Source organism: Macaca fascicularis, chromosome 12, assembly GCF_037993035.2.
Source record: "Macaca fascicularis isolate 582-1 chromosome 12, T2T-MFA8v1.1".
NCBI lineage: Eukaryota > Metazoa > Chordata > Mammalia > Primates > Cercopithecidae > Macaca > Macaca fascicularis.
In genome coordinates this window covers 128,015,726-128,042,784 of record NC_088386.1, presented here as the reverse complement: position 1 = coordinate 128,042,784, position 27,059 = coordinate 128,015,726, and the positions used below count along the sequence as shown (strand labels likewise).

General features: G+C 41.4%; 1 protein-coding gene across 8 annotated transcripts in view; it reads right to left on the bottom strand.

Moving 5' to 3' along the window:
- DIS3L2 (DIS3 like 3'-5' exoribonuclease 2) overlaps nt 1-27,059 on the bottom strand; it is a 380,375-nt gene that overhangs the window by 195,949 nt on the left and 157,367 nt on the right. For 6 of the 8 annotated variants that reach the window (XM_065526247.1, XM_074010517.1, XM_065526248.1 and 3 more), the window contains 2 exons: nt 8,427-8,527; nt 2,298-2,545 (listed from right to left, as the gene is read on the bottom strand). In XM_065526247.1, coding sequence (XP_065382319.1) covers nt 2,298-2,545; nt 8,427-8,527 — 349 coding nt within the window. The remainder of the gene's footprint in view (nt 1-2,297; nt 2,546-8,426; nt 8,528-27,059) is intronic. The other 2 variants (XM_074010515.1, XM_074010514.1) reach the window with 1 other exon arrangement.

Sequence of the window (27,059 nt, the reverse complement as noted above, 5' to 3'; positions counted from 1 at the left end):
TCCATAGTTTGTTTACCATTGTATTTCTCAGATAATATAGCACAGTACTTTACACATAGTTGAATCAAAACCTGTCTGGTGAACTAAACATAACTACAGAAGAGGTAAATGACTTTGAACTTGAATAATTCGAAGCAATTACATAGGCAAAGGAAGTCCAATACTTTCAAGGATAGAGGTATAGGAGTAGGGAAGAAATTCAGAAGGAAGCCACCTTAGCTAAACTTGACTTTTAGGGATAGTTTTTGTGGAAGCTAACCACACACTTTCGTACCCACAGCAGGTATTACCATCACACTCCTGGTCAAAGCCTGGCAAAGATAAAGGAGGAAACCTAGGCAGTCATAGCACAGCATGTTCTGATTAAGAAACAGTGACCTCAGTTCTTAAAGATCAGTAACGGATAACCAGAACAAAATGGCAAGGCGACCACCAACATACTCAACAGCTGCAGCCCTCATCCCTCGTACAACAGACGTCATCTGAGAAATTCATCAGGAAAACCTACCATATTTTAGTTCTTAAAATAAATTTTCTCTTTTTCACAAAGATTTTAAAAGGCATATTTTCATAAATGATAATTTTTATATCCTTATATTAAGAAGGTAGAGAAAAAAACATGATGTTTCCATCTAGATATGATTATCTTCATTTTTTATTTTGAAAATTATATAATTAATAAACGACTAGCATTTTTAAATATTATTTCTTTAGATCCAGCAAATGTGCTTGAGGCTTCAAAGCCTTGACTCCCTTTTTGTTGTATTTTACCTTCAAAAAAAGGGTTCCTGATGAAGTAATGGCTCAGCTATAAAAAAATAAAAATTAAAAAAGACCTAGAAGGCCATGAAAGTAATAAGAGAAACTCATACTATGAAGATTTCCTGACTACACCCTTACAACTTGAAAACTAAGGAAGCAGTCCAATCAAGTACACACAATGGGATATGACAGAAAGGCAGATAAAAAACAAGGCTGGATTTCCTGGTTTGATGTGAAAGTCTTCCTCTTTTACTGCCAAACAGAGTGTGGCTGCACAATCAACAGGACCAGGTGGCACAACCGTTACTGGGCCTTTTGATTTGATGGTGAGAAACTGGCAAGCTTGTAAGAAGGACTATTTAGGGCTCAAGGGGTTGACATCACTTTTGGATAATGAGTTAGGCTTTAAAATGATGACACTGCAATCACACCACTTGAGAGGAAAAAAAGAAAGTACAACTGTTCCTAAGTAGCTATGAGATCATTTAAATCACACCAATCTTCATATAACTGAAAAAGTGGCACAGGGTAGTGTTTCTTATATATGAAACACTCTTATATATAACACACACATTTGATTTGGCTTATTTTGCTAGGCATAAGAAGCTAAGTATGGAATAAACCTAATACAAGCAGCACATTGTAGCCATCCATTCAGTGCTGACTCTCCTAATCATAGGACATTCCCAGGAGGGTACATCCTGTACAAGTGAGATGACCAACAAGCAAGACATTAAACTAGAATAAAAGTAAATCAACAGGCTCTTTTCTAGATTGTATACCTTTATAGTCATTTCCTGTGAAGCATAAACCAGACATCATCTATAATAAACACTTAATGACATAGCTAAAACTTACTGCTTTTCTTTCAACATGAATACCAGTTCTAAGAAGAAAACAGGCATAGCATTTGGTCAAGCAACTAGGTCCAGCAGTTTCTTCAGATCAAAATGAAGTGGCCATCCATGATGCTCTGGGACTATGTCATGTATATTTAAGTTAGATTGATTTCTGACAGCTTCCACAAAAACATGGTACCCCTTTCCTTCTTACAATAGGGTAGTTTTTAATGCCATAGGCGAAATCAATGCCGAAAAAGAATGCCATTCAAATATACCTTCATGTTCATATTTTAAAGCAAAGGAACCTGGGGTCTCCTGAATATGTCTAGACTTTGCATGGTTTAACACTAGCATCTGCAAGGAGAGGACTGGTTGTTTGATGCAATGAATTATCTGTGGTACACAAGTACAAATAGGACACATGACATTAAATAAGTAGAGGCTCAGAATATGCTCATGTTTTACACCAAAAAACAAAAACAAAAATGTGACTGCCTGGTAATTCAAGGAACATACAGGCAACCAGTTGAGGTGGCAGCTAAGAGTGACTTCTGAAGAATCAGGACCAAAATACACCAGAAACTATGCTTCAATAAAGAAATAATAATTAAAATACACAAAAAGTTTACCTAAATACCACCTAAACTGAGTTCTGCCTGTCACCTGTGGTTTTTCCTACCAGAGATCACCTACCCCAGGGCAAAATTGCAGTCCTCCTTCCAGTCCACAATGCGGCAGATGAACAGTGTGTTGGCATAATCTTTAGGCCGTGCCACAAAGTCCTGGGGACAGTCCTTGAGAGGCACATAAATTCTAGGCACTCGGTGGTCTGAGGGAGAAAACAGGGCGTATTTCCTAAACAGTTCGCTGTTCTTATCAGCCAAGAGTTTGAGGAAGCCGGTTGCTGCTCGAGAATGTTTTTTCTCCAAGATGTAAACCACCTGAAAACACCAAAGATATAGTCAATGTCGTTTATCTGCAGTACTGAATTACACTTGGGAGAGGTCAGCAGGTTATAATTTGATCAACTAGCAGGAACCAGCAGTTTTTCTAGGTTAAAATAAGTGCCTCTCAGTGATGATCTGTGACTAAGTAATCTATATTTAAGTAGCAACAAGTATCTAGTAAGCATATATATCCAAGAAAAATTATGCAATACATGGATGAATTAAATCAAAGAGCTTTTATTACCATGACCTGTGTCTTATAAAGACATGTGGGACTCCAGCAGGGAAGTATAGCTCCAGGTATTTGTTCCACATTATACTTTTCTCCCATGAGCAATACCAGTATCTCACAGAAACAACACGGTAGGTGCTTTTTGTAAAAGAAAAAGGGTTATTAGACATAAATTACTTCTCTTAATTATGTCTTCAACAGCTGAAAGGAGAAATATTTGATCTTCCTCCATTCCAAGATTAAACCCAAGCTCTAATTTGACTAAATGAAGATTGAGGTCACCGCTCCACCACATACACATGCGACTTCCATTGAGAGAGAAGTATTCTCCGAGAAAACGAGTCTTCTCCCTCACCCACTCCCCACCCCCCGAACGCATTCCTCCTGCAGTGCTTCCTTTCCCCACTGTAGCCCGTCTGCAGGTTCATCCCTTCCTCAGAGCTGCTTGCCGACATCCCACCAGACCCTTGAACAAAGATTCAGCCTGCAGTTGAGCTGGCTGCTGTTCTTCTCTATGTCCCTGACTCCATATGGAATCTCAGCCCATTTGCAGGAAACCTCCAAACCAGTTGAGTGCACCACACCTCTCCCCCAGTCACTCCCAGCTACTACCCCCACAGGAGAGCACCTTAGGGCAACCGTCTTCTCATGCAAGCTCACTCCCAAAACATGCTCTACTTTTTCCCTCTTAACTCTTCCTTCTTCCCTGAAAAACATCTATTTTAAACAAACTGCTGTACCCTCTTTCAAGAAGGCTGTGGGACGCCCCCCTCCCCCTTGCATGTAACTATCTGTCCTAAGGACTGTCTTCCCCAGCCCATTTGGGAAGAGGATGCTCCTTTTCCCACATACGGCCCCTGAAATTGGTGTCCGCGTTTTCCCATGCTGCACCGCCACGCCCAGACCTTTACTCTTCCAGCCTCATGCATGTATGTGCACCCTCTTCTGGTTCAGGTGGTCCCGTTCTTGCTATTATCATCTCCTGGCCTCCTGGTTACTCTGTGAAATCTGGCTTACAGTCTGGCCCTCCCACGTCTACCTAGGTGAGTAACTTAGTCAACATCCTGTCCTCACCGTTCCCCTATCTCTTCAATGCCAGCAACCTTCACTTCTATTTGACTTCAAAAACTCGTCCTCATGGCCACACCTCAGCATCATCTGGAACTAGTCCAGTTCCAACACCTGCTCTTTGACGAATCCATCACACAGCTCACTTGCTCTCCAGTGCTGCACTCCACAGGCTTTTTCACCACATCAAGACTTCTAGCACCTTTAACCCTTGCCTGTTCTCCAAGTCTGTTAGCTACGTCTAAGCCTCAAATCCCTTCCTCCCTTCCCAGAGCCACCGTGTGTGTGTGCGTGTGTATGTGCGCGTGCACACACAATACCAATACCACATGCACACTTTTTTTTTCTCCTTTGGAGACAGCCTTGCTCTGTCACCCAGACAGAAGTGCAGTGGTGTGATCTTGGCTCACTGCAACCTCCGCCTCCCAGGTTCAAGCAATCCTGCCTCAGTCTCCTGAGTTTCTGGGACCACAGACATGTGTCACCAGTCACCACGCCTGGATAATTTGTTTATTTAGTAGAGACAGGGTTTTACTATGTTGTCCAGGCTGGTGTCAAACTCCTGACCTCAAGAGATCTGCCCGCCTCGGCCTCTGAAAATGCTAGGATTATGGGCATGAGTCACTGCATCCGGCCTTGAGCCACCATATTCTATCACCTCAAGTCCTCTTACTCAAGCTGTCAAATGCCTTCTCTTCTGATCCTTCTACCACCTCACCCTAAAAACCCTCAGTCCTGGAACATTTCAGGCACCAGTATTCTCTAACCTTAAACGCAAGGTATAGAGTTGATCAGCAAAGAAATTACAATTGTACAGATGGATAGCATTATACATTGTTATACACCTTTTGCTAGAACCTTAAATTCTCTGAAGATATATTTTCACCTGTCCCCATTCTGCACAATCTCTCCTTTCATCTTCACTCTCTTGATCCTCTCCCAGGGCTCCAGTTTTCTCAATGTTCAATCTTTTTGTTGTCCCACAACTCCCTGAGGCTCTGTTCAATTTTTTTCAGTCTATACTTTCTCTGTTCAGATTGGGTAAATTCTACTGATCTGTCCTCAAGTTCAATGATTCTCTGTTGTGTCGTCTCTACTACTGAGCCTATCTAATAGTGTTTTTACTTCTGTTATTGTACTTTGCAGGACTATAATTCCCATTTGGTCCTTTTTATAATTTTTTTTTTTCTTTTGAGACAGAATCTTGCTCTGTTACCCAGGCTAGAATATAGTGGCATGATCTCGGCTCACTGCAACCTCCGTCTTCTGGGTTCAAGTGATTCTCCTGTCTCAGCCTCCCTAGTAGCTGGGATTACAGGCACGTGCCACTGCACCCAGCTAATTTTTGTATGTTTTTAGTAGAAACAGGGTTTTGCCATGTTGGCCAGGCTGGTCTTGAACTCCTGACCTCAGGTGATCCGCCCACCTTGTCCTCCTAAAGTGCTGGGATTACAGGCGTGAGCCACCATGCCCGGCCTTTTTATAATTTCTAAATTTTTGCTGAGATTTTCTATTTTCTCAAAGGTTTCAAGAAAGTTTTTAATTGCTTATTGAAGCACTTTTATGATGGCTATTTTGAAATCATTGTTGGGTAACTGCAAGAGCTCAGTGCTGGCATCAAGTGATTGTCTTCTTATTCACGTTGTGATCTTCCTGTTCTTGGTATGACGGGTGGTTTCCAATTGTATCCTGGACCTTTCAGTTATCATATTAAGACACTCTGGGTCTCATTTAAATCTTTTATTTTAGAAGGCAGTCACACACCCTGTTGAGGTTTAGCATGCAGGTCCTGACCTACTTTTGTGGGCTGTAGTTTCAATGACAATTTCCTTGGAAAACAGCCTTTGCAGTGCTATCTTGGTATGTTTGGTTTATATGGTATCACTGGGGCTCCCGCTGGTCTCTACTGGTACTGCCTTTGTGGGCTGAAAGAAATTCCCCAAGCCAGGCCACCTGGTCTAAGTGTGAAATGGGGATCTCCAGCCTGCAAGGACAAAGAAGCTTCCCATTTTGGGTTTCTTGTTGTGGCAGGATCTCCTTTACTGGTGCTACCTGGCTGCCCAGTGTTTCTGAGTGGAAGAGGGAAGTCTCTGGTCCACAAGGATAAAGAGGTTTCCTGGACCACACACACATTATGACCAGATCTCCTTTGCTAGTGCCACCCAGCTGCGTGGTATCTCTGGGTGAAGGAGGGAAGTTCTCTTGCCTGTGAGAACATGGGGGCTTCCCATACCTGACTGCATGCTGTGGCCAGATCACCTTTCCTGGTGTTTTCTGGGTAGATGCCCAGCGTCTCTGGATCTTCAGTGCCTCTGGGCAGAAGACAGTCTCAGCCCCACAGAAACAAAGAGGCTTTCTGGGCTGGGCCACTTCTAGAATCCTTCTTGTTGGAGCCACTCAGATACCTGATGTCTCTTGGTGGGAAAGAGAAGCTGCAGGTTCAGGGAGGAAGGAAAGCCCTTCTCTTAACCACTTATTGTCATTAGAGCTCTTTACAGGTGCTGTGGATTGCCTGGTATTGCTAGAGAGATTTCTGTTAGATCTGGGTGAGAATGAGTCTAGCTGGACCACCCTCTATTGCCAGGTTGGCATTCAGAAACACTGGGCTTGGGCCACCTTCTGTTGTTGCTGTTGTTGGTGGGGGGTTGTGAGGTCCCTGCTGTTATGATGTTTCTCTAGTACTGGCGAAACTAGTTTGCCTTCCTCTTTTCACCTTTTAGAATTCTCCTTTGGTTGTCCCTTGTTTTTTCCAGGGTTTACAGTTATCCTCAGTGGGAGGAGCAAGAAAAAATAGGTCTATGCCATCTTGTCTGAACTGGAGATTCTTGTTTCTTGTTTTAATGTCTGACAGCACGGAAGTGTATAAAGTAGGTTGACATTACTACATTAGTTGCAATTCATATAATGTTGATTGTCATGGAAATGACTCTACCATAGCATAAGTTTCACAGGCAAGTGCTGTTTTGCCTTGTGATTTTTGGTTGAATCCACTAAAAACATTATCCAAAAGAAAGGGAGATAGGGACAAGGGAGAAGGGAGAGGGAAAACATGTTTGGAGGACAGTAGCAAATCACAGAACACAGGTTCCAGGGCTGCCTCTACTCAGCTCTGACTGCAGTCATTTAGGAATTTGGCCCAGTGTTACCAAATGTTTTGTTTTGACAAGAGAAGCCAAAAGTCTAATTTTTAATGTGAACACCCCCACCCCCGCCCACCGATGACTCTTTTTTTTTTTTTTTTCTTTTTTTTTTTTTTGCTGAAAGCAATGAAGTCAAAATTTTTAAATACTGCAAGGTCAAACAAAATAGGTCTGTGAGCCAGATCCATCCCCAGGCTTTCCATTCATTCTAATCTCCCACACCTAGCATGTTGCCTGGAGCACAGTTAGTACTGAAATATACAAAGTATAATTTAGAAATTCCTCATGTCAGTATGCAAGAGCAATACTCTACTAACCAACCTGCTGGGTAGAGTAAGCACACTGCATTCCCAGATGAAACACACTGATGGATGCTTCTGAAACATAAAGTCTCATGCCATTATGCCACTTTATACTTTGCCCTTCACCACTTCTACCACTTTGAGCTATCTGCACAGTTAGAAGTCAGCTGTGTTTGGTCAAGCGTGTGGGCTCACACCTGTAATCCCAGTACTTTGGGAGGCCGAGGCGGGCAGATCATGAGGTCAGGAGTTCGAGACCAGCCTGGCAAAACCCCGTTTCTACTAAAAATACAAAAAATTAGCCAGGCCTGGTGGTGCACGCCTGTAATCCCAGCTACTCGGGACGCAGAAGAATCGCTTGAACCAGGGAGGCAGAGGTTGCAGTGAGCCAAGATCTCGCCAAGCACTCCAGCCTGGGCAAAAACAGTGAAACTCCGTCTCAAACAAACAAAAGAAGAAGTCAGCTGTGTTTCATCCCACATCTGAAAATGACACTAGCTTATATAATTAAAGAATACAAGTGAATTGTGCAAAATGGTGAAATAGGAATATAAAAACAATTGTTTCATAACTAAATTGAATACTTTGGAAAAACTAAAAAAGACATTAAAAATTATTTTTAAATTAGGTATGGGCATGGTAACAATAAAAAAAAACTGGAGCAAAAACTGTACAAATCTGAAGAGAGTCTATATTCATACTTCTTCTCCAGTGTCTAATTCTCACTCCACTCACTCCACCAAAACTGGAAGTGATAAATGCTGCATTACAAGTGTGGTTTAAGCAACAAAGATAACATAGAACTCCAATCAACACACCCACACTCAAAGAAAAGGCCTTGACCCCTTATCCAAAGGCATTACAAGTGTGGTTTAAGCAACAAAGATAACATAGAACTCCAATCAACACACCCACACTCAAAGAAAAGGCCTTGACCCCTTATCCAAAGGCAGGCAGATGGATTCATATTTATATGTTTAAAGTTTTTTTTTAAATTCACTTTTTATGATTCTCTGCTCTAACTTTTCTGATTAAATGAACAAATACAGTCCTGACTGAATCACACAAGATCTTCAACAAGGAGCTCAGGTGAGAGCCATTTGGACATGTGAAGAAAATCTGTAGGCAATGACCTTTGCTGATCTTTGCAGGGATTTCTCCGGTAAAGCTCTTGTGTCTTGTGAAATGCAGGTGGTCTCATCTTTTGTAACTGGTGCATCACCATCCTCTCTTCCTACATTAAAAAGACAAAGAAAGAGAGAAGAGGAGGCATCAACTAGATGCATATCAATTAGTGGGATTTTAAAATTCAATCTAGAAGGATGCTTGGATACCAGTTACCCCAAACTACTCACTTTACAGAAGAACCCCAGGCCCCCAGTGGACCTGTCACATACCTGTATTATACTCATACTGAGCATGCAGCCTCAGCAGACCACATTTTATCTACTTAACATTATTCACATACTATCATAAATATCATACAAGTGGAGAACATCAAACTATGCTGAATTAAACTAAATAGCCTGTGTGTCAGAATGCCAAAAACCTAGATGTTAAATGCTGCCCCAGCCCAAAATGAAGAATAGAGATAGGTTAATTTATTATGCACATCTGCTGAAATAAAACAAAATCATAATAAATGTTAACTTTTAAAAGTACTTTGGTACCAGCCATAACAAACAAAATGGTGGAAAATAGATTATATTTATTAAATAAATAAATTTTAAAACCCAACCCTGATTTTCCTGGCTTTTTCTTAGTGACATTATGTAAAGAGTAAAGTACTTAAAGTCTTTTAATGTTTAATTTCCTTTCTTAAAAAACTTATAAAATGCACATTCACCCAAGAAACTGAAACCACATCTCCCGAGGAAAGAGGCAGTTAGGCTCTCTACCAGAAGTATTAAAAACACTCATGAACAAAAGTAGCAAATTACACACTTCTAAACATTTAAAATTTTGAATCTTTACTTGTTAATTAGATTTCCCCACAAAATATTCTTATCCAACTATGTTAGGGATTCTGGATTCTAGGGGTCACAACCAATTTACATGGGAGCCTCTCCAGAGAGCTAAGAGAAACTTGCACTTATCATCATTTAGATGTTGCCAAGGCCAAAATAAATAAATCAATCCTTTTCAGGACTGGCTGCCTTTTAGCAAAAACTCAACTTAAAGCCAACTTTTACCATTCTGGGCGTACTCTGGAAACACTGACATGATCTGACCTACCGGGGTTTAAGAATGATCAACTGTTTGCTTTTCCATCTATGCTGAAATCTACCTACTGAAGTGCCCTCTGAATGCAGAATCCTCATTGTTTTCCAAAAAGTAAAAGCAAACACAAACTTTCCTATTGTAAATTGCCCTGTCTAACAGTGAAAGAGGACATCAGCAAGGTTCATCTTTTCTTTTAAACCCATAATTCAGGATTCCAAAATCGTCAGATGCTTTTAGAACATTTTTTATAATTGTAGAGAGAAAAAAAACCACACAGGTTGTTGATCTGTTTGTTCCGTAACATATCTCACCAATATGCTCTGCAGAACAAGGTAATTGAGGAAAAACATCAAAGCGTGGAATTACCATGAATAAGTATCCTCTACTTAGATATTTGACACTAGTTTGGTCTCAAATGCTAGCAATCAAGACATTGCAGTGAGAGGACTGTGTTTCCAAGGCAGCCTAAATCCTGGGCAAACAGCTTTCTGTGATGATCACTCATGGCTCCATCTTCAAATGATCGTTACCTCAAATTCCATCCCAACAACAGCAAGTCGACTATTCAAAATGTTATACCAAATTACATCTAAAGAGAGAAGGTAAGCTATAGAAGTGGGCCCAATCATGATTTTCTATCAGACTGAACATGACCTTTTCAGGTTCTATATTCAGAAGGGTATCCTGGCAGAAATGAGGCTTTGTTCAGACAAAGTTACATTCTAATAAACTAAACCAAGCTTTAAAGCCTTACAGGTGAGAATCATAGATAATGGTCAATGGATATAAAGAAACACAATGTCAGGATGAAAAGGTGAATCATCTTAATACATTTCCAACAACCATGTCTTGCCACACTGAATAGTAAAGTTGTCGGCTGGTCTAGGGTGGCTCATGCCCGTAATCCCAATGCTTTGGGAGGCCAAGGCAGAAGGATGACTAGAGCCTTGGAGTTTAAGACCAGCCTGGGCAATATGGCGAAACCCTATCTCTACTAAAAATATAAAATTTAGTTGGGCATGGCAGCGCTTGCCTATATATCCCAGCTACTCAGGAGGCTGAGGTGGGAAGATCACCTTAGCCTGGGAATTCAAGGCTGCAGTGAGACGAGATTGCATCACTACACTCCAGCCTGGGCAAAAAAGCAATAACCTGTCTCAAAAAAAAAAAATAGCAAAGTCGTCAATTTAATGAGACTCTACTACATTGTTTAATCATAAGATCACTTATTATTCATTTATTCCATGTGTATTTATTGAACACTGGGCATTGAAGATCCAGTGTTAAAAGAAATATGATCCCAGCCCTATAGACTAATGTGGGAATATTATATAAATAATCACTCAATAAATATAAAATTATAGGGTGGGCATGTTGGCTCACACCTGTAATCCCAGCACTTTTGGAGGCTGAAGTGGGAGGATCACTTCAACCCAGGAGTTCAAGACCAGCCTGGGCAACATGGCAAAACCCTATCTCTGCAAAAAATACAAAAAAAATTCGCCAGGTGTGACGGTGTACACCTGTGGTCCCAGCTACCTGGGAGGTTGAGGTGGGACAATCACTTGAGCCCAGGAAGTAGAGGCTGCAGTAAGTCAGGATCGTGCCACTACACTACAGTCCTGGCGACACAGTGAAACCCTGTCTCAAAAAAAAAAAAAAAAAAAAAAAAACGTGAAAGAATAATCCCAAAAAGAAGGGGGAAAGGACATATGATTTAGATTAGAGATCAGGGAAAGAATTTAAATTGAGACATGAGGACAGTGTATACAGGAGTGAAGAAGAGAATGAGAGACCCAGGATAGGAATGGCACACAGGAAAGGGCAAAGGCAGGAAGTTCTTCACACAATCAAGGACCAGAACAAAGACCATGAGGCATGGCTGGAGCCCAGTCAGCAAGAATGGGCATGGCTAGAGATGAGAATGAGAGGCAGATGGGTGCCAAGTCAGGTGTGGGCCTTGCAGAATACAAAAAGCCAGAATTTAAGTACAACAGCAAGATGGTTAAGGATTCTGTGCAAGAGAGCAACACTGCCCAGGGCAAGATAAGAGCAGGCTAACAGTGGGTGTAGGGAGACCAGTTAAAAGCTACTGCAATAGTCAAGACATGAGTGGATGGAGCTGTGATGCAGGCACTGGAGATGGAATTAGGATATATTTTGGAATTGAATAGTCTTGGTGATAATTACATATGAGAGCTTAAGGATTATCAAGAAGTCAAGGATTATTTCCAGCTTTCTGACACCAGCAACTTGGTTGATAGTGGCATCACTTATGGCACAGGAAAGACAAGAAGAAGGGGTAAAGATCAATAATTCTGTTTCGGAGGTGGTTCTATTTGAGAGGTCACATATGAGACTTTTAAGTGAAGAAACTGAGTAAGCAATTCAAAATGAAGGTCTGGAACTCAGAAGATAGACCTGGGCTGTTGCTTTACATACAATTTATATGCTGAGAAACTTTCCAGCCCAAGCTGGAGAGAGGATATTCAAATGCAGATCTGTGCAGCCACTAAATCCATGAAACTCTTCCAGTGCACCACACTGCTATACGCAAAAGTAAGGGATAATGTTCTATCGCTGTTAATGAAGAAAACTCACTGAGGAAGTGAGTTGAGGCTTGAAGGATATATAGATACAGATGTTTCAAAGAGAAATAAGGAAGTTGAAGGCCACTCCAGACAAAGGCCAGAACTTGTGAAAGGCCTAGATCTATGAGCAGGCCTGCCATGGTAAAGGCCCAGTAAAAGATTTATGGTAGCTACTAACAGGTTGGGGGACACAATGCTGCATTGGGAGGGACTAGAATAGGGGGGAAATAAGGCTGGTAGAATGGCCCCGTGGGAGGGACTAGTTACTGCCCAATTATCCAGCCTCTTCTTTCCTAGCAAAAATAATTCCAATTTTTAGCTGGGCATACTGCCACCTAGTTAAAAGGCCACATCCCTCAGCCACTTCCCTGCATGTCTACATTTTAGGCAACAAGATCCTGCGGAAAGTGTGTTGTTAGTGACTTCCAGGAATACCCTTACAAGGCAGAGTAAGGGTATTCCTTCACTCTCTTCTCAATCCTGCGGCCTGGAATATGGATTTGATAGCTGGGCCTTGAACACTCATCCTGGTCCCAGAGGCCACAGGTCAAGGGTGTTTTCTACTCTGCAGAGCAGCACAACAGAATGAGCTGAAGACTGTGGAGCTATCCTACAAGCCCTGGCCTGCCTGTCTCTGATCTTCTTCTACGTGAGATAGAAATTAACTTCTTTCTTGTTTAAGTCATTGATATTTCAGGATTTAATGCTATTTTCTACAGAATATACTTTCTAACATACAGGCCCAGACAATGAAACTGACAAGCTAGGACACTATCCTATAAAGCATTATAAAAGCCAGGGCAATTCTTCTCTTGAGAGTTATATATCACACATGTATTTTAGGGCTATGAATTTGGTAGCACTCTGGAATGAAGAGACAATGGTAGCAGAGATCTTAGAAAGCTAAGGTTAGAATCTAGGTGAGACACAATCAGAACCCAAATTAAGATAGTGGCAGTGATTTAAGTCCAAAGCTGACAAATCCAAGCTTGTTCAATCTCTGAATGAAGGGCCACAGAAATTTACAATTTCCAAAGAGAATTCAACGAAAAGAATACAATATGTATTTGTAAATGAAAATATGTCCCTTCTGGATCTCTCAAAACCAACATGGAAAACTTATCTTACAGGCCCCCCTCTCTCCAGTGAAATGTAGAAATGAAAACACAAGTCCTCACAGGGGCAAGGCAACATACACTGTGAATAATCATTTGTGATGCTGCACGCTTGCTGGGCATACCAAGTGCTTAGGATCATTCTAGGACCCCACATCTAGCTCCTGTTAAGGCAAAGACTTGGGAGGGACAGTCTTCAGGAGCACCAATAAGCTCCTTTCTTCACAAAATCCCTAGGCCTAAGCAAATTTCACTCTGATATAGAGCTAGTGAAAATGTATGATGCCAAAGAATTTTCACAGCATGCTCACCTATATTACCTCTTTCAACTTACAACTTATACTATGGGTAAAGTAGGTATTGTTATTCCAGCTTCACTGAGGAAAGAGGGGTAGTGAAGAGAGGGAACCAGTCAATGACAGCATGCAGGACGCTGGTGCTGACAGTGGTGACCTGTTCTCCACATTAGCAAGAACTGGGGCACTATGAAAACGTATCAAGATATTATTTAAATGGCATGGGACTTCCTGAAATGCTGGAGTCAACCCAGTGAGTACCCTGAATATCGACGGACTATCAAGCTCTGTCCTCAGGGAGCTCCTATGTTGGAAGGGAGGCAAAAATGCAAACAAATTTTGAAAGCACATAATGTTCGTGACTGCTGGCAAGCACTGTGCTAAGGGCAATGAGATGGGAGCCACGCAGTTTGACAGAGCAGTTAAACCCTGAGTTGAGAATGGAAGGGCTCAGTAGGAAATGGCTAGGTGGATGAGACTAGGGAGCATTCTAGAAAGGGAGAAGAGAGTGTGCAAAGGCACACAAGCAAGAGTAAACTGAGTAGGAGGAAAGCCTTGTGTGTATAAACGAGGTGCAGGGACCAGACTATGAAAGGCCTCATATGACATTCTGAAGAGTATCTATTTTATATTTTAGCAATGGAAAACCACTGAAAATTCTGAGAATAATATGATCAGAAGTATATTTAATGAGAAATGGTTAAATTATATTTAATGAGAAAAGGTTATCCTGGTCAGTCCAGTGCTCCTTTGAAGACAATCTTTTTTTTTTCTCCAGCTGCTTTTTTCTTTTTGCCTTTGATTTTCAGTAATTTCCTCCTGGTGTATCTAAATTTGGATTTTTTTTAAAAAATTATACTTGCAATCACTGGTCTGCTTAATGGTATCTCACCTGCTATGGAAAATCTCAGCCACTGTCTTCAAATTTCACCTTTGCCCATTTTCTGTCTCATCTCCTTCTAGAACTCTAATTCAACTTATTTAAACCTTCTCACTCTGTTCTCTAGGTCTCTTGCTCTCTCCTCTGCATTTTCTATTTGTCTCTCCATGCAATAGTCTGGATAATTTTTTTCTTACTGTCTTCCAGTTTGCTAACTTTCTCTTCCACTTTATCCAATCTGCTGCTAAATCTACCCACTGACTTTTTCTCTTCAAAATATTTAATCAAACGTATACTTTTCCTCATTCGCTAAGTTTTTAATTTCATTCATTTAATGTTTATTTCTAGAAGGTTTTTTTGGTTTCTTTTCCAATTTGCTATGTCACAATTCAGAGTTACCTTCAAAGTTATCTTTTATTTCTTTAAATAGAGGAAATAGATATTTTTTAGACTGTGGTGATTCTAGTATCTGATGATATTTTTGAAGGGCTACTTCTGTTGTTTGTGGTTTCTTATGGTTCTTGTCTTTGAAGTCTGATTTCAAACAGACATTTTTTAGACTGTGATGATTCTAGTACCTGATGATGTTTTTGAAGGGCTGCTTCTGTTGTTTGTGGTTTCTTATGGTTCTTGTCTTTGAAGTATGATTTCCTTGGATGCCTGGTTATATTTATGTGCTAGTCACTGAATAATCTGAGACCTAGGTTGAAGAAACCTTTCTTTTGAAAGAATTTCCACTTGATTTTGCCAGATACCCAGAGGCACTACCAGTCCTTAAACCAATTCAAGACTTCAGATTCTTTGATTGACCCAGTCAGCTTGAAACTGGGCTGCATTTCCATGTGAGAGCTGCTGTTTCAGGTCTACCCTGATGGTGTAGGCCTTTGGGGTTCCAGCTTCTTACAAGGAGTCTGGACCTTATTTCTGTCCCTGACAACTGGTGGTCAAATCTACAATGTCTTATCAATTCCAATTTTAACCTGGTAGTGCCCATCAGTTCTTTAATGCTTTGAGATTTTTTTTTAATCCAAATATTTTTAGTTGTTTCAGTGGGAGGGTGTATCTGAATAATAGCTCACCATAACTATTAAGGGAAAGTCCCTAGGATTTGTATCTTAGAAATCTTTTTCAGGTGGCAGTGTAGAGCATAGATGGGGAGCAGTGATGCGGTAAGAACAGGGGAGGGGGACAGTGTAAACACAAGCAGGGAGATGGTAAGGAAGCCATTACAATGGGTACTGTCGGATAAGGTACTATCTCATTAAGGTACAAGGATGGAGAGAAGTGGGCACTCACATTCATTTGTCTCAGCAACCCCATGAGGAAAGTATTATTATCCTAGGGTTTTTTTTTTTTTTTCTTTCAGAAACCCATTGCTTGTTAATATCCTGAGTTTTAATGAAAAGCAACCAGCAATTCAAAGAAGTAAAGTAACTTATCCCAGGGTTCATCCAAGGAGATGGTTAGTAGAGGGGCATCAGAACCCAGTTTGACTCCAAGTCCAAGCTCTTCCCACCAAGGTATGATGGGATCTGGAAGAAAGATGGGTGCATGTGCGTGGGGTTCCAACCAGGGTGGGAGGGTTGTGGAAAATTTTGTAATTCAGTTATAGACAGTGAGGGGTTTTAAATTTTAGAAGCTGTCTAATGATAAACAGCTCTCCTTATATAATTTCACTGCTTCCATCCACAGGCATGACAGATAGCATGAGCTCCGGAGTCACAAGATCTAAATTCAAACCTAGATCCTATGAGCTTGAGCTATGTGGCTCTGAACAAATTACTCTTTGTCTCTGAATTTCCTCCTTTGCACACCAGAAATAGTTTATATGAGTTATATTTACATGTAGTGCCCTGGCACAAGTACATTTTTTAAAAACTGTTAAATACTATTAATGTTTTTTTTGTTGTTGTTGTCTCTTGGAGTGAGTTTTGTTTTTGTTTTTTGTTTTTGAGACGGAGTCTCACTCTGTCACCCAGGCAGGAGTGCAAGGGTGCAATCTTGGCTGACTGCAAATTCTGCCTCCCAGGTTCAAGTGATTCTCCTGCCTCAGCCTCCCGAGTAGCTGGGATTACAGGCACCTGCCACCACGCCTGGTTAATTTTTGTATTTTTTAGTAAAGACAGGGTTTCACCATGTTGGTCAGGCTGGTCTTGAACTCCTGACCTTAGGTGATCCACCTGCCTCGACCTTCCAAAGTGCTGGGATTACAGGCATGAGCCACCATACCTGGCCTGTAGCGAGTTATGAGTGAATCCAACCCTGTTATTTTGGACACAACTGACAGGACAGGATTGGTATACAGGACAATGGCAGCATTATAAAATAGGTCACATTTCCTTGTCTGTAAAATGTAATTTACCCTACGGAGTTAATGGGAGGATTAAATGAAATTAACGTCTGTTAAAGTGCCACAGGGGCTAAAACACAGTAAGCACTCAGTAACTGTTATATATATAAATTGCTGATATTTTTCTGTGTGCCTGGTGTATGCTATGCAGAATAAGGAGGAACAAGAGAAGGTACTATGTAGATAGGCAGAGGCCAGGTAAACATTACAGAGTTTGGATTATCACAAAGGCAATGGGGAGCTATAGGAGAATGGTGGCAAAAGGCTGACATGATTAAAGTACTGAGAAGCTTAGACAGGTTTCTGAACAGGGAACAGATTTAGGAAAAGTGAGACTGGAGGCAGGAAGTCAGTTAGGAGGTTACAGCACTAAATCAGACTAGTGGCCAAGGGAATGGAAAGTCCTGGCTACAGAGGTATTTAGAAGTCAAAACTGGCAAAATTATAATATTTAGATGCTAGTGGGGAAGTGGGGAGGTATATGAGGTAGAGTAGGGTGTGGGAAAGACTGCCTGATTTCCTTATAACAGAGCTTCCTTACCAGCAGCATAGCCATGACCTGTGAGCTCTTTGAAATGCAAAATAAAAGGCACCATCCATGACCTAGAGACTTGGAGCCTCTGGGGGTGGGGGCCAGCACTCTGTAGTTTCACAAGCCTTCCAGGTGATTCCAGTGCATGCTAAGGTGTGTGAGCCACCACTAAAAATTGATGAGGAGCCATCACAGGAAGAGTATCTCAGTGCAACCAAGAGAGGATATAAATTCAGTCAGTTTTTAGTTTAAGGTGTCAGATATTAGATCTGGCACTTCAAAGAAAGGTCTGGGTTGGAAATAGAAATGAGGGAGTCACCTGTGTACAGACAGCAAATGAATGAGTAGACTCTTTCCCTGGGAGATTGTTCAGAATTAGAGGGGAAGAGAACCTAGGACAGAATAGTGGAGAATACCAACATTTAGGAAAAGCAAAAGTAGAAAAGTTTACAAAGGAAACTCAGGTGTGGTCAGAGGTAGGAGAAAAATCAGGCTAACATGGAATCAGAGAAGACAAAGAAAGAAAGCATTTCAATAGGGAAAGTGTAGTCAGCAGTGTGGCCTTAGTGACAAGGTCACAGGTGGCCCTAGTGAGACTAATTTGAATGAAGGAAAAGTGAAGTCAGAATGCTGTGCCTGGGAAACTGAGTGGGAGGCAGACTGTGGGAATGAGGGTGTGGAAGAAGCTCAGGAAGTCTGACTGTGGAGGATTGGAATAATACAGGGTGGAAGCTGTAGGGGGAGGACAGAAATCACGACATGGCTTTTAATATTTTATTTTTTTAAGATAAGGGAGGCCTGGACATGGTTAATTGCTGATGGGAAGGAACCAGTAAAGAAGGCGTGGCTGAAGTGGGCACAATTAGGAAAGGGAGGGGTCCCTGGACAGGAAGGGATGTGATCCAGAACCCAGAGGAAGGGTTAACTCCAGCAGAAGGACAGAGAAACACCGACTTCATTGTATCAAAATAAATGCAGGAGGGGAGGAGATTAGACATAAGCCATTTGTAAATCTGGTGGCTGTAAGCCGCAGGGGATCACAAAGGGTCAGTTTTTGTTTCCTCTGAAACATCAAAGCCAAACACATCTGCTGAAAGTGCTAGGGAAGGTAGAGAAAACCCACTATGTACAGAGCTCTATGTTCCACACAATGCCATGGGAGGCTTGAAAGCGAATGACATCCCAAAACAATGGCCTTGAACATGCCAGGCACTGTGCTCAATGCATTCAAACTAACCACTGGTAGCTTGTCATTGAGCCTGTCGCCTGCACTTGGCGCTGTGTTAGGTGGTTTACATACATGCCACATTTAATATTCTCCAACAGTCCCATGTGGTAGGCAGGGATTATCATGCTGGTTTTAGAGATAAGGGATCGTATCTCTAAAGGCTCACACATCTCAAATAACATGCTTGCCCATGGTAACCAGCTCGGAAGTGGCTGAGGCAGGATTTGAACCTAAATCTCATGGATGCCAGCACCTCATCCCCTTTCCACGCTGCCACACTACCTTCAGAATCCAAACAGCATTGATGGGAGTGAAAATGGAAAAGAAAACATAATTCCTAAGAGATATGCCTGAGTGACAGATACCGCAAGAGTCAATCAACTCTATTTTGAACACATTTCAAATGCAACGTAAGCATAATGAGGTCCTGTGCCCAAGCTGGGGATATGGTTCTACATCTTAGGGTAGAGGTTGGGCATATTAATTCTATGATAACATCATCTGAGAGTAGATAACTGGGCAGAGACTTGGGGGAAAAAAGCCTTAACATATTAGAGCAATAAGATGAATAAAGGAATGAAAAGGAAGCTGATACCCAAAGAGTAAGAGGGGAAAAACATCCTTTCACTACCCAATTTCCCTTCACTGTTCTAATTTACAGATTGGTAAGAGATTGAGAAAGATGGTACACATTTTGGCAGGATTTGGTCACTCTCCTCTTTAAGCTGGCCATGCAGTGGCTTCAGATTCCTGAGTTGGACCTGAGCCTTGGATATTGTGGCTTTCAGGCCCAAACTGGAGTCCCTCACAGGGTCTTCTCAAATGAGGTTTTGCACTGATTCCCATTCCCAGCTATTAACTGTATTAATTACATCTTCAACACTCTCCTGCTTTTCCCTGAGCACTCTCTGCTCCAAATCTTTCTCTTGCCCAGGAGAAACCACTTTTAAATTTCTCTACTGAAGTTTTAATTGACTTTTAGTCTCATGGCTCCCCAAAGACCCAAAATGTAGGTACATATACTTATGTGCTTCCATCTCTAGCTGGCTTTAACTTACTAATTCTGCATCTTACTCAACAGATGAATGATTCCTCAAAGTTTAAGTTGACTTCCATCTGAATTTTTCTTAAAGAGGCCAAGCTTCACATCTTACTGTGATGTGATCATGTCAACACTAGAAATATGGTGTTTACTAAAGTCCAATGGGTGTTTCTTTACCTGTCTTCTAAGGAATAGCCAGCTATCCATTAAAACTACAAAAAATAAAAAAAAGGTGTTAAGCCATCTGAGCAAGTTAAGTAGAGACTGGCCTCAAAGCATAGGAAGCTAGACTAGATGAGTCAAGTTGGGTCTGCAAGCCCACATATATGAAATACATATCATATCTCTCTTATGTTCCAAGTCTCTTAAAGCAGAAATAATGATATCCAGCCCACTGTTTGGCAAAAGGGAAATAATTAAAATGCGACTTCCCCAAGAGACAGTCCTCTTTTTCAAATCATTTGGTGTGACCTGAAAACTGTAGGACTATCAAGTGAATATTACAAGGGAAAAGAAACTAGATAGTTTAAAGGAGAATAAATTCATTTTACAGATAGCGTCATTTCTGAGATCCATGAAGGCCCCTAGGAAACACAACAATGCACCACTCAGAAACAGCTAATGTTTGACACATCTTTGATGGAAAATTGCTTCTCTTTTATAAGGTAACAAGCTTCAGGTCTAAGTGCATATCAGGCTAACATGGACCACTCCAGCCAGGTTATATAGACATGAATGAGTCACTGCTTTTGATGTCAAATTGGCAAATCTGAAGGTTTTATAATGGATGCTATATGGCTATTGTGGAGCAAAATACTCAGGAATTAAACAAGAAAGCGACTGGTTTGGTTCCTCTTTAGTTTCAAAGGATGGAAGGAAGGAGCTCCTTCTGTACAACAGTTGCTAAATACAGGACTGCTGTGGGGTTGCAAGTGGATGATTAAAGATGAGCAAAAACAGTTACATGAGAACAAAAATTTTGAGTCAACTATAAAAACACCAGCCACGAATTATAAACTGGAAAAAATACGTTGTTATAAAGAAGACTCACAAAAGGAAAAGATCACACACTTGGTTGAAAGAAATAAGTAAAGGCTGATAGAGGAACCATCCGTGACAAGTAGACTCTACTATGGTCCCCAATAATCCCCCACCCTCCTGGTCTTCATGCCCTGTATGATCACCCCCACCTGAGTGTGGGTGGGACCTGGGACTTGCTTCTAACCAACCGAATATTGCAGAGATGATGGCCTGTCACTTCCATGATTAGCTTCCATAAGACTGTGACTTTCATCTTGCCAGCTGACTCTCTGGATCTGATAAAGCACGTGGCCACATAGAGAGGCCCATGGAGCAAGCAGCTGAGGCAGCAAGGAGCTGAGGTCGTCAGTCCAAGAGCCCACAAGGAACTGAATCCGGCCAATAATCACAAAAGCCTAGAAGCAGATCTTTCCCCAGTCTACCTTCAGAAAATCAACACCTTGACTACAGTCTTGTGAGGAACCCTGAAGCAGAGGATCCAGAAGGGCCCTATCCAGATTCCTGACCTATAGAAACTGTGAGATAATAACTGTGTTGTTTGAAGCCACTAAGTTTGTGGCTCTTTGTTACACAGTGAGAGATATCTAATACACATCTAAAATGACAGTTGACATTTGAAGAATGGGAAGCCTTTTCACAGGCGATGGGGAACTAGGTGGCATTCAAAAACCACAGACACACAAGGGCAGAAGAGAAAAGAGAGTGCTCAGGAACAATACAGAGGAGCCTGGTTAGGCTGGCCCCGAGGTCTGAATGGGCAGATGCAAGAGCAAAGGTTGGAGAGGCAGGGAAGAGGCCCCTGGTGGGCAAGGGGAGCCAGAGAGTCATTAAAGCTCATCACTGACACCATGTGGTCTAAGAACCTCTGCAGGAAGATTCATTTGACACTTGCTAGTTCAAGAGGTAATAGGCTTCAAAAAATGGTTTGGAAAATGCCCATAATGAAATGCTATGCTTTTTTCTTTTTAAGATGTTTTCCCTTCCATTACCTCACTTGATCTATGCAAGAATCATTTGATTTATGTAACAACCTGTGAAGTAACCAAGACAAGTATTTATTATGAAGGTTTCATACAAATAAGGAAAATGAAGCACTAAGTGGTAAGAATGACTGGCAAAAGCTCTTGTTTAGTACTTTTTTTGTCCTACTAAGAGTGCTGCCACATTTTGTTGGACCCCTCTTCCCTGATGGAGAAGTGAACAGAGCTAGTCAGACAGGTTTGGCTCCTGGCCCCACTGCACCAGGGTGGGCCCAAAGAGCACATTCATACCTGGAAGAAAAGGTGCAATGAGGCCTGGGTGAACTGCAGAGTTATGGGTGCAGTAGTCTAAAGTGCAGAAGCAGGTACCAAAGTTGCTCTGAAACAGGCCTTGTCAGAGCCAAGGGGAGTGGCCACATGGGGGTCAGCTAGCTGAGGAGCAGAGATGTGGGACTTCACAGTGCAGCTGAGCTTTCGTTCAAGGGACTAGACAAAAGGTATGAAGTGTGGATGGCTGGTTCCACTTACAGAAATGGGGTGGCATATTCATTTCTTAATGTTTTGAGCTGGGTGGGGTTTTTGTTGTTATTGTTCTTTTGTTTTGTTTTTGTTTGTTTTAAGCATTATCTGAAAACCAGGGACAGTTTTCAGTTGTAAAATGTTAAATAAGATCTGTCCTTAATGGCAGATATTCTATAGTCAAAGTAGGGGAGCTGTCAGTTCGCTCTCCCCATTCAGAGCCACACGACCCAGTTTTTAGCCAATAGGCTCGGCTAGACTCTTCAATAGCTTTTTAAAAATCTCAACAGGTTATAGCCATCATTACTTCAAGTCTATTAGTCAGGCAAAGATTTCCCTTGGCATGTTGCTGTATGACTTAAAAAACCTAGTTGAGGATTCTCTAAGGAGAACGGGAATTATTTAGAGTGATCCAAAGAGGAATCAATGACAGTAGGATGAACTTGTAGGCACGGACAATTCCACATGGTGACCATGAAAGGGTCTCTAATAAAGGAAAAACTACATAAACCTTAAAGACATGGGTAAAACACCAAGTTACCCAAAATGCTTCATTACTCAATTAAATAAACCCGGCATATGCTAACCAGAGGGATGAAAAGGGAAGAGCTACTTGACTGGCTCGAGCCCTCCCTTCCTGGGAGCCTTCCCTTCCTGGGCTCTGAAGACCTGAAGCTTAACTTCACTGTATTCATCTGTTTATTTTTAGTTAGTTAGTTAGTTAGTTAGTTAGTTAGTTAGTTAGTTAGTTTTGAAACCAAGTCTCACGCTGTTACCCAGGCTAGAGTGCAATGGTGCAATCTCAGCTCACTGCAACCTCCGCCTCCGGAGTTCAAGTGATTCCTGTGCCTCAGCCTCCTGAGTAGCTGGGATTACAAGTGCCCGGCACCATGCCAGGCTAATTTTTGTATTTTTAGTAGAGACAGGGTTTTGTCATGTTGGCCAGGCTGGTCTTGAGCTCCTATCCTCAAGCCATCTGCCCACCTCAGTCTCCCAAAGTGCTGGGATCTGTAATCTTGTGCGTGAGCCACTGTGCCAGCCTTGTATTGGTCCATTTTCACACTGCTATAAAGAACTTCCCTGACATGGGGTAATCTATAAAGGAAAGAAGTTTAATTGACTCAGAGTTCTGTAGGCTGGGGAGGCCTCAGGAAACTTATAATCATAGTGGAAGGCAAAGGGGAAGCAGGCACCTTCTTCACAAGGCGGCAGGAGAGAGAAGAGCGACAGAGGAACTTCCACTTATAGAATCATCAGATCTTGTGAAAACTCACTCGCTATCACAAGAACAGAATGGGAGTAACTGCCCCCATGATCCAATCACCTCCCTCCCTCGACACATGGCAATTACAATTCAAAATGAGATTTGGGTGGGAACACAAAGCCAAACCATATCATTCACAGACAACAGCCTCAGAATCTCAGGAAGAGAGAAGTGGGAATGAAGACATAAAACATCCCACGTGGAGCTGATTCTCAGGTTCCTGAGTATACTGTACATTAATTCAGTAAATACCAAATTGAACTTCTCTCTTTCAATACATTCTTACGATATAAAGATTAAATGCAAAAGGGGCTGACAGACTGATTCCAAATAATTGTCAGAATTAGGTTTGTTTTTCTTTTTTTTTTAATAAAGAAAAGGGAAACAGACCTGCTAAGGGAAACAGGTGCATTCCTTTGTTCCTTGAAAGTAATCATCCCTTTCTTCTTACTTCCTGCTATGGTTTGAATATTTATCCCTTTCCAAAACACATGGTGAAACTTAATTCCCAATGTGGCAGTATTGAGAGGTGAAGCCTTTAAGAGGTGATTGGATCAGGAGGGCTCTGCCCTCATGAATGGATTAATCCATTAATGGATTAATGGGTTATCATGGGATTGGGACTGGTGGCTTTATAAGAAGAGGAAGAAAGACCTGAGCTAATACACTCAGCTCCCTCTGCATGTGATGCCCTGTGCAGCTTAGGGACTCTGCAGAGAGTCCCCACTGGCAAGAAGGCCCTCACTAGATGCAGCCCCTTGACCTTGGACTTCTTATACTCCATAACTGTAAGAAATAAATTCCTTTTCATAATAAATTAACCAGTTTCAGGTATTCAGTTATAACCAACAGAAAACAGACTAAGACACTTCCAGATACTTTTCTTCTAGGTCTTGTTCAAGGCTTTCAAAATCTTTATCAGATTTACTTCTCAAACACCCTCCCCTATGCCTGAGTTTTCTGTATCTTCCAGCTTATGCTCTGGTATTCTAGGACAATGATTACTTCAGGTAATTCAATCATCGTCCACCTACTCAATAATCTCATTGATTTCCCATAGCTTGACAAGATTCAGATGTATAACTCTCACCACCCCTCCTATGGGTCTATACTTCTATTTCCAATTGCCCACTGGATGTCATAACCTGAATGTCCCCTATGAAACTCAAATCAACACATAATCACAACCGGAATTAATAGTCCTTCTCACCGTTGGACTTTTTTTTTTTTTTTTTTTTTCACTCAAGAACATCAGCACCACACAGTTGCTAAGCTAGAAACCAAGTTACTCTCATTAATCAATCATTCTCTGCCTAAGTCCCATATCAGATCTGCCATGGAACCATGTCAATTCTAGTTCTGAAATGTATTGTTCATCTATTATTTCCTCTTTATTCCAGCTGCTGTTGCTCTTAGGTCTTCTAGCATCTCTAGTCTTTGGGGTAAGGGGATGGGAATGGGAGGGACCTGAGTCTTATTATTACTCAAATCAGTCTCCCTGAGCATTCAGGGATCAGAGATTTTAAGGATAATTTGGTGGGTAAGGGACTAGTGAGTCAAGAGTGCTGATTGGTTGGGTCTGAGATGAAACCATAGGGAAATGAAGCTGTCCTCTTGCCGAGTCAGTTCCTGGGTGGAGGCCACATGACCAGATAAGCCAGTTTATCAATCTGTGTGGTGCCAGCTGATCCATCAAGTGCAGTGTCTGCAAAATATCTCAAGCACTGATCTTATGAGCAGTTTAGGGAGGGTCAGAATCCTGTAGCTCCAGTTACATTGACTCCTAAACCATAATTTTTAATCTTGTGCCTAACTTGTTAGTCCCTCCTTCTCCCTGCAAATCTGTTCCTCTTGTCTACATGCCACTGTCTATAGTTACTAGAGCCTCTGCTCCTGAACAACTTTGTTTCCAGCCCTGACTCCATGTGACATCTCAGCTCCAGAGCTCTCAAACCATGAAGAAAAATATCTAGTGGATCACTGGCCAGTCAATGTGTTGGTTTTACTTGGGACAGGAGTTCACTCATGGTCCAAGCAAGGCCCTGGGGACAAGAGCAGACTGTATTTACCAGTTTAGTAGGGGCACTTCCCACTGAAGGAGCTAAAGCAGGCAAAATCCAGAGCACGTCTGTTAGTCTCTCCTCTTAAGGACTAAGTGCACCCAAAGACTAGTATCCAGATTTTACTTTGTATTCACCTTTCCCCAGCAAGTAACACAAAGCCTGGTGTGTGAATAAACCCACTTGGGCCCTATTCTTAAAGTTGTAAAATAGCATAATCCTCACTTAAATGTAGTTTGCTAAAGGATAATGGCCTCCAGCTCCATGAAAACCTTGGGATCTAAGAAGAAAAGTGATTTTGTCCAAGTTACCTGGCAAGCAAGCAGCAGCGTGGAACTAGAGGTCGTTCACATCACCTTTTACCACAAAGCCCTCTCCCTCAATTACAAAATTTGTTCATGACAATGCCCATCAGAAACTCAAAATCCTTATATAAAACATGAAGCCTATCAGTACCTTTGTATCTGCTTCATTGCTCTTGGTTGAAATGACAGAAAATCCAACTCCAACTGGCTTATACATCAAAGGTGACAAATTAGCTCATGTAATTGGAAGTCCAAAGGTATGCAAGGCTTCAGAGTTAGTCAATCCAAGGTTCACTAATGGCCTTAGATCTAATGTAGGAGCACAGATTTGCTTCTGGTTCTTTACTCTTCTATGTACAATACTTAGCAAGTCATAAGATAGCTGCTAATAGCAGTAAGGAATAAATGTTGCCTTGTTCATATCCATCAGGAAACTACTTACACCACAGAATTCCAAGCAGGATTCAGCCTGACTGGACTGCTTAGGTCATAGGCTTATAGGAACAGGCAATAGTCCTAAGTTATGACATCTCATAAAGTGACCACTAACCACATGTAGCTATTTAAAATTAAATATGATTTAAAAATTAAGTTTATTAGTCACACCAGCCTTACTCAAGTGCTCAAGAGCCACATGTGGCTAGTAGCTACAGTACTGAACAGTATAGACTAGAACTTTACCATTGCTACAGAAAGTTCTACTGGTATAGGCAACAAGTATACCAAGCAACTTGTACAAGGTAACCAAGACCCAGCTTGGCAACTGGGATCAACTTTGACCAAAGTACAAGGAATCTGGAGAACAAGCAGATATATAGATGGAAACTGGTATACACGGGAAAGGGAAAGGGAAGCAGACATTAGATGAACAATGTCCATGATGTGCTCTTTAAAAAATATGATTATAGAAATTGGCTGCTACTACTATAGGTACAAGTATTTTTCTTTAATGAACTCACTAACTTCCTGTGGGACACCGGATAAGCCCAGAAACTTCTCTGAGCCTCAATTTCCTTATCTGTAAAACAGAAGGGATGAACTAGATCAGTTGTTTCTAAACTTTTAAGCACAGCAGTTTTTTAGTAAGATTTTTTTAAATTTGCCCAGGATCTCACATTTTGAAGTATTTTTAGTAACAACTGCATCTATAATTAATTTCCTATCCTTTTTAAATATCAAAAACATGTAACTGTTAATTAGCGCTTCTGGCCAGCAGGCAAAGTCAATGCAACTACAGTGGACTGGTACCAATCAGAAAGAAAGTAATCTAAGTTGATCTTGTAGTCTTATTAAAAGCACATTTACCATTTTCTTTCTTTTTTTTTTTTTTAATTTCCAAC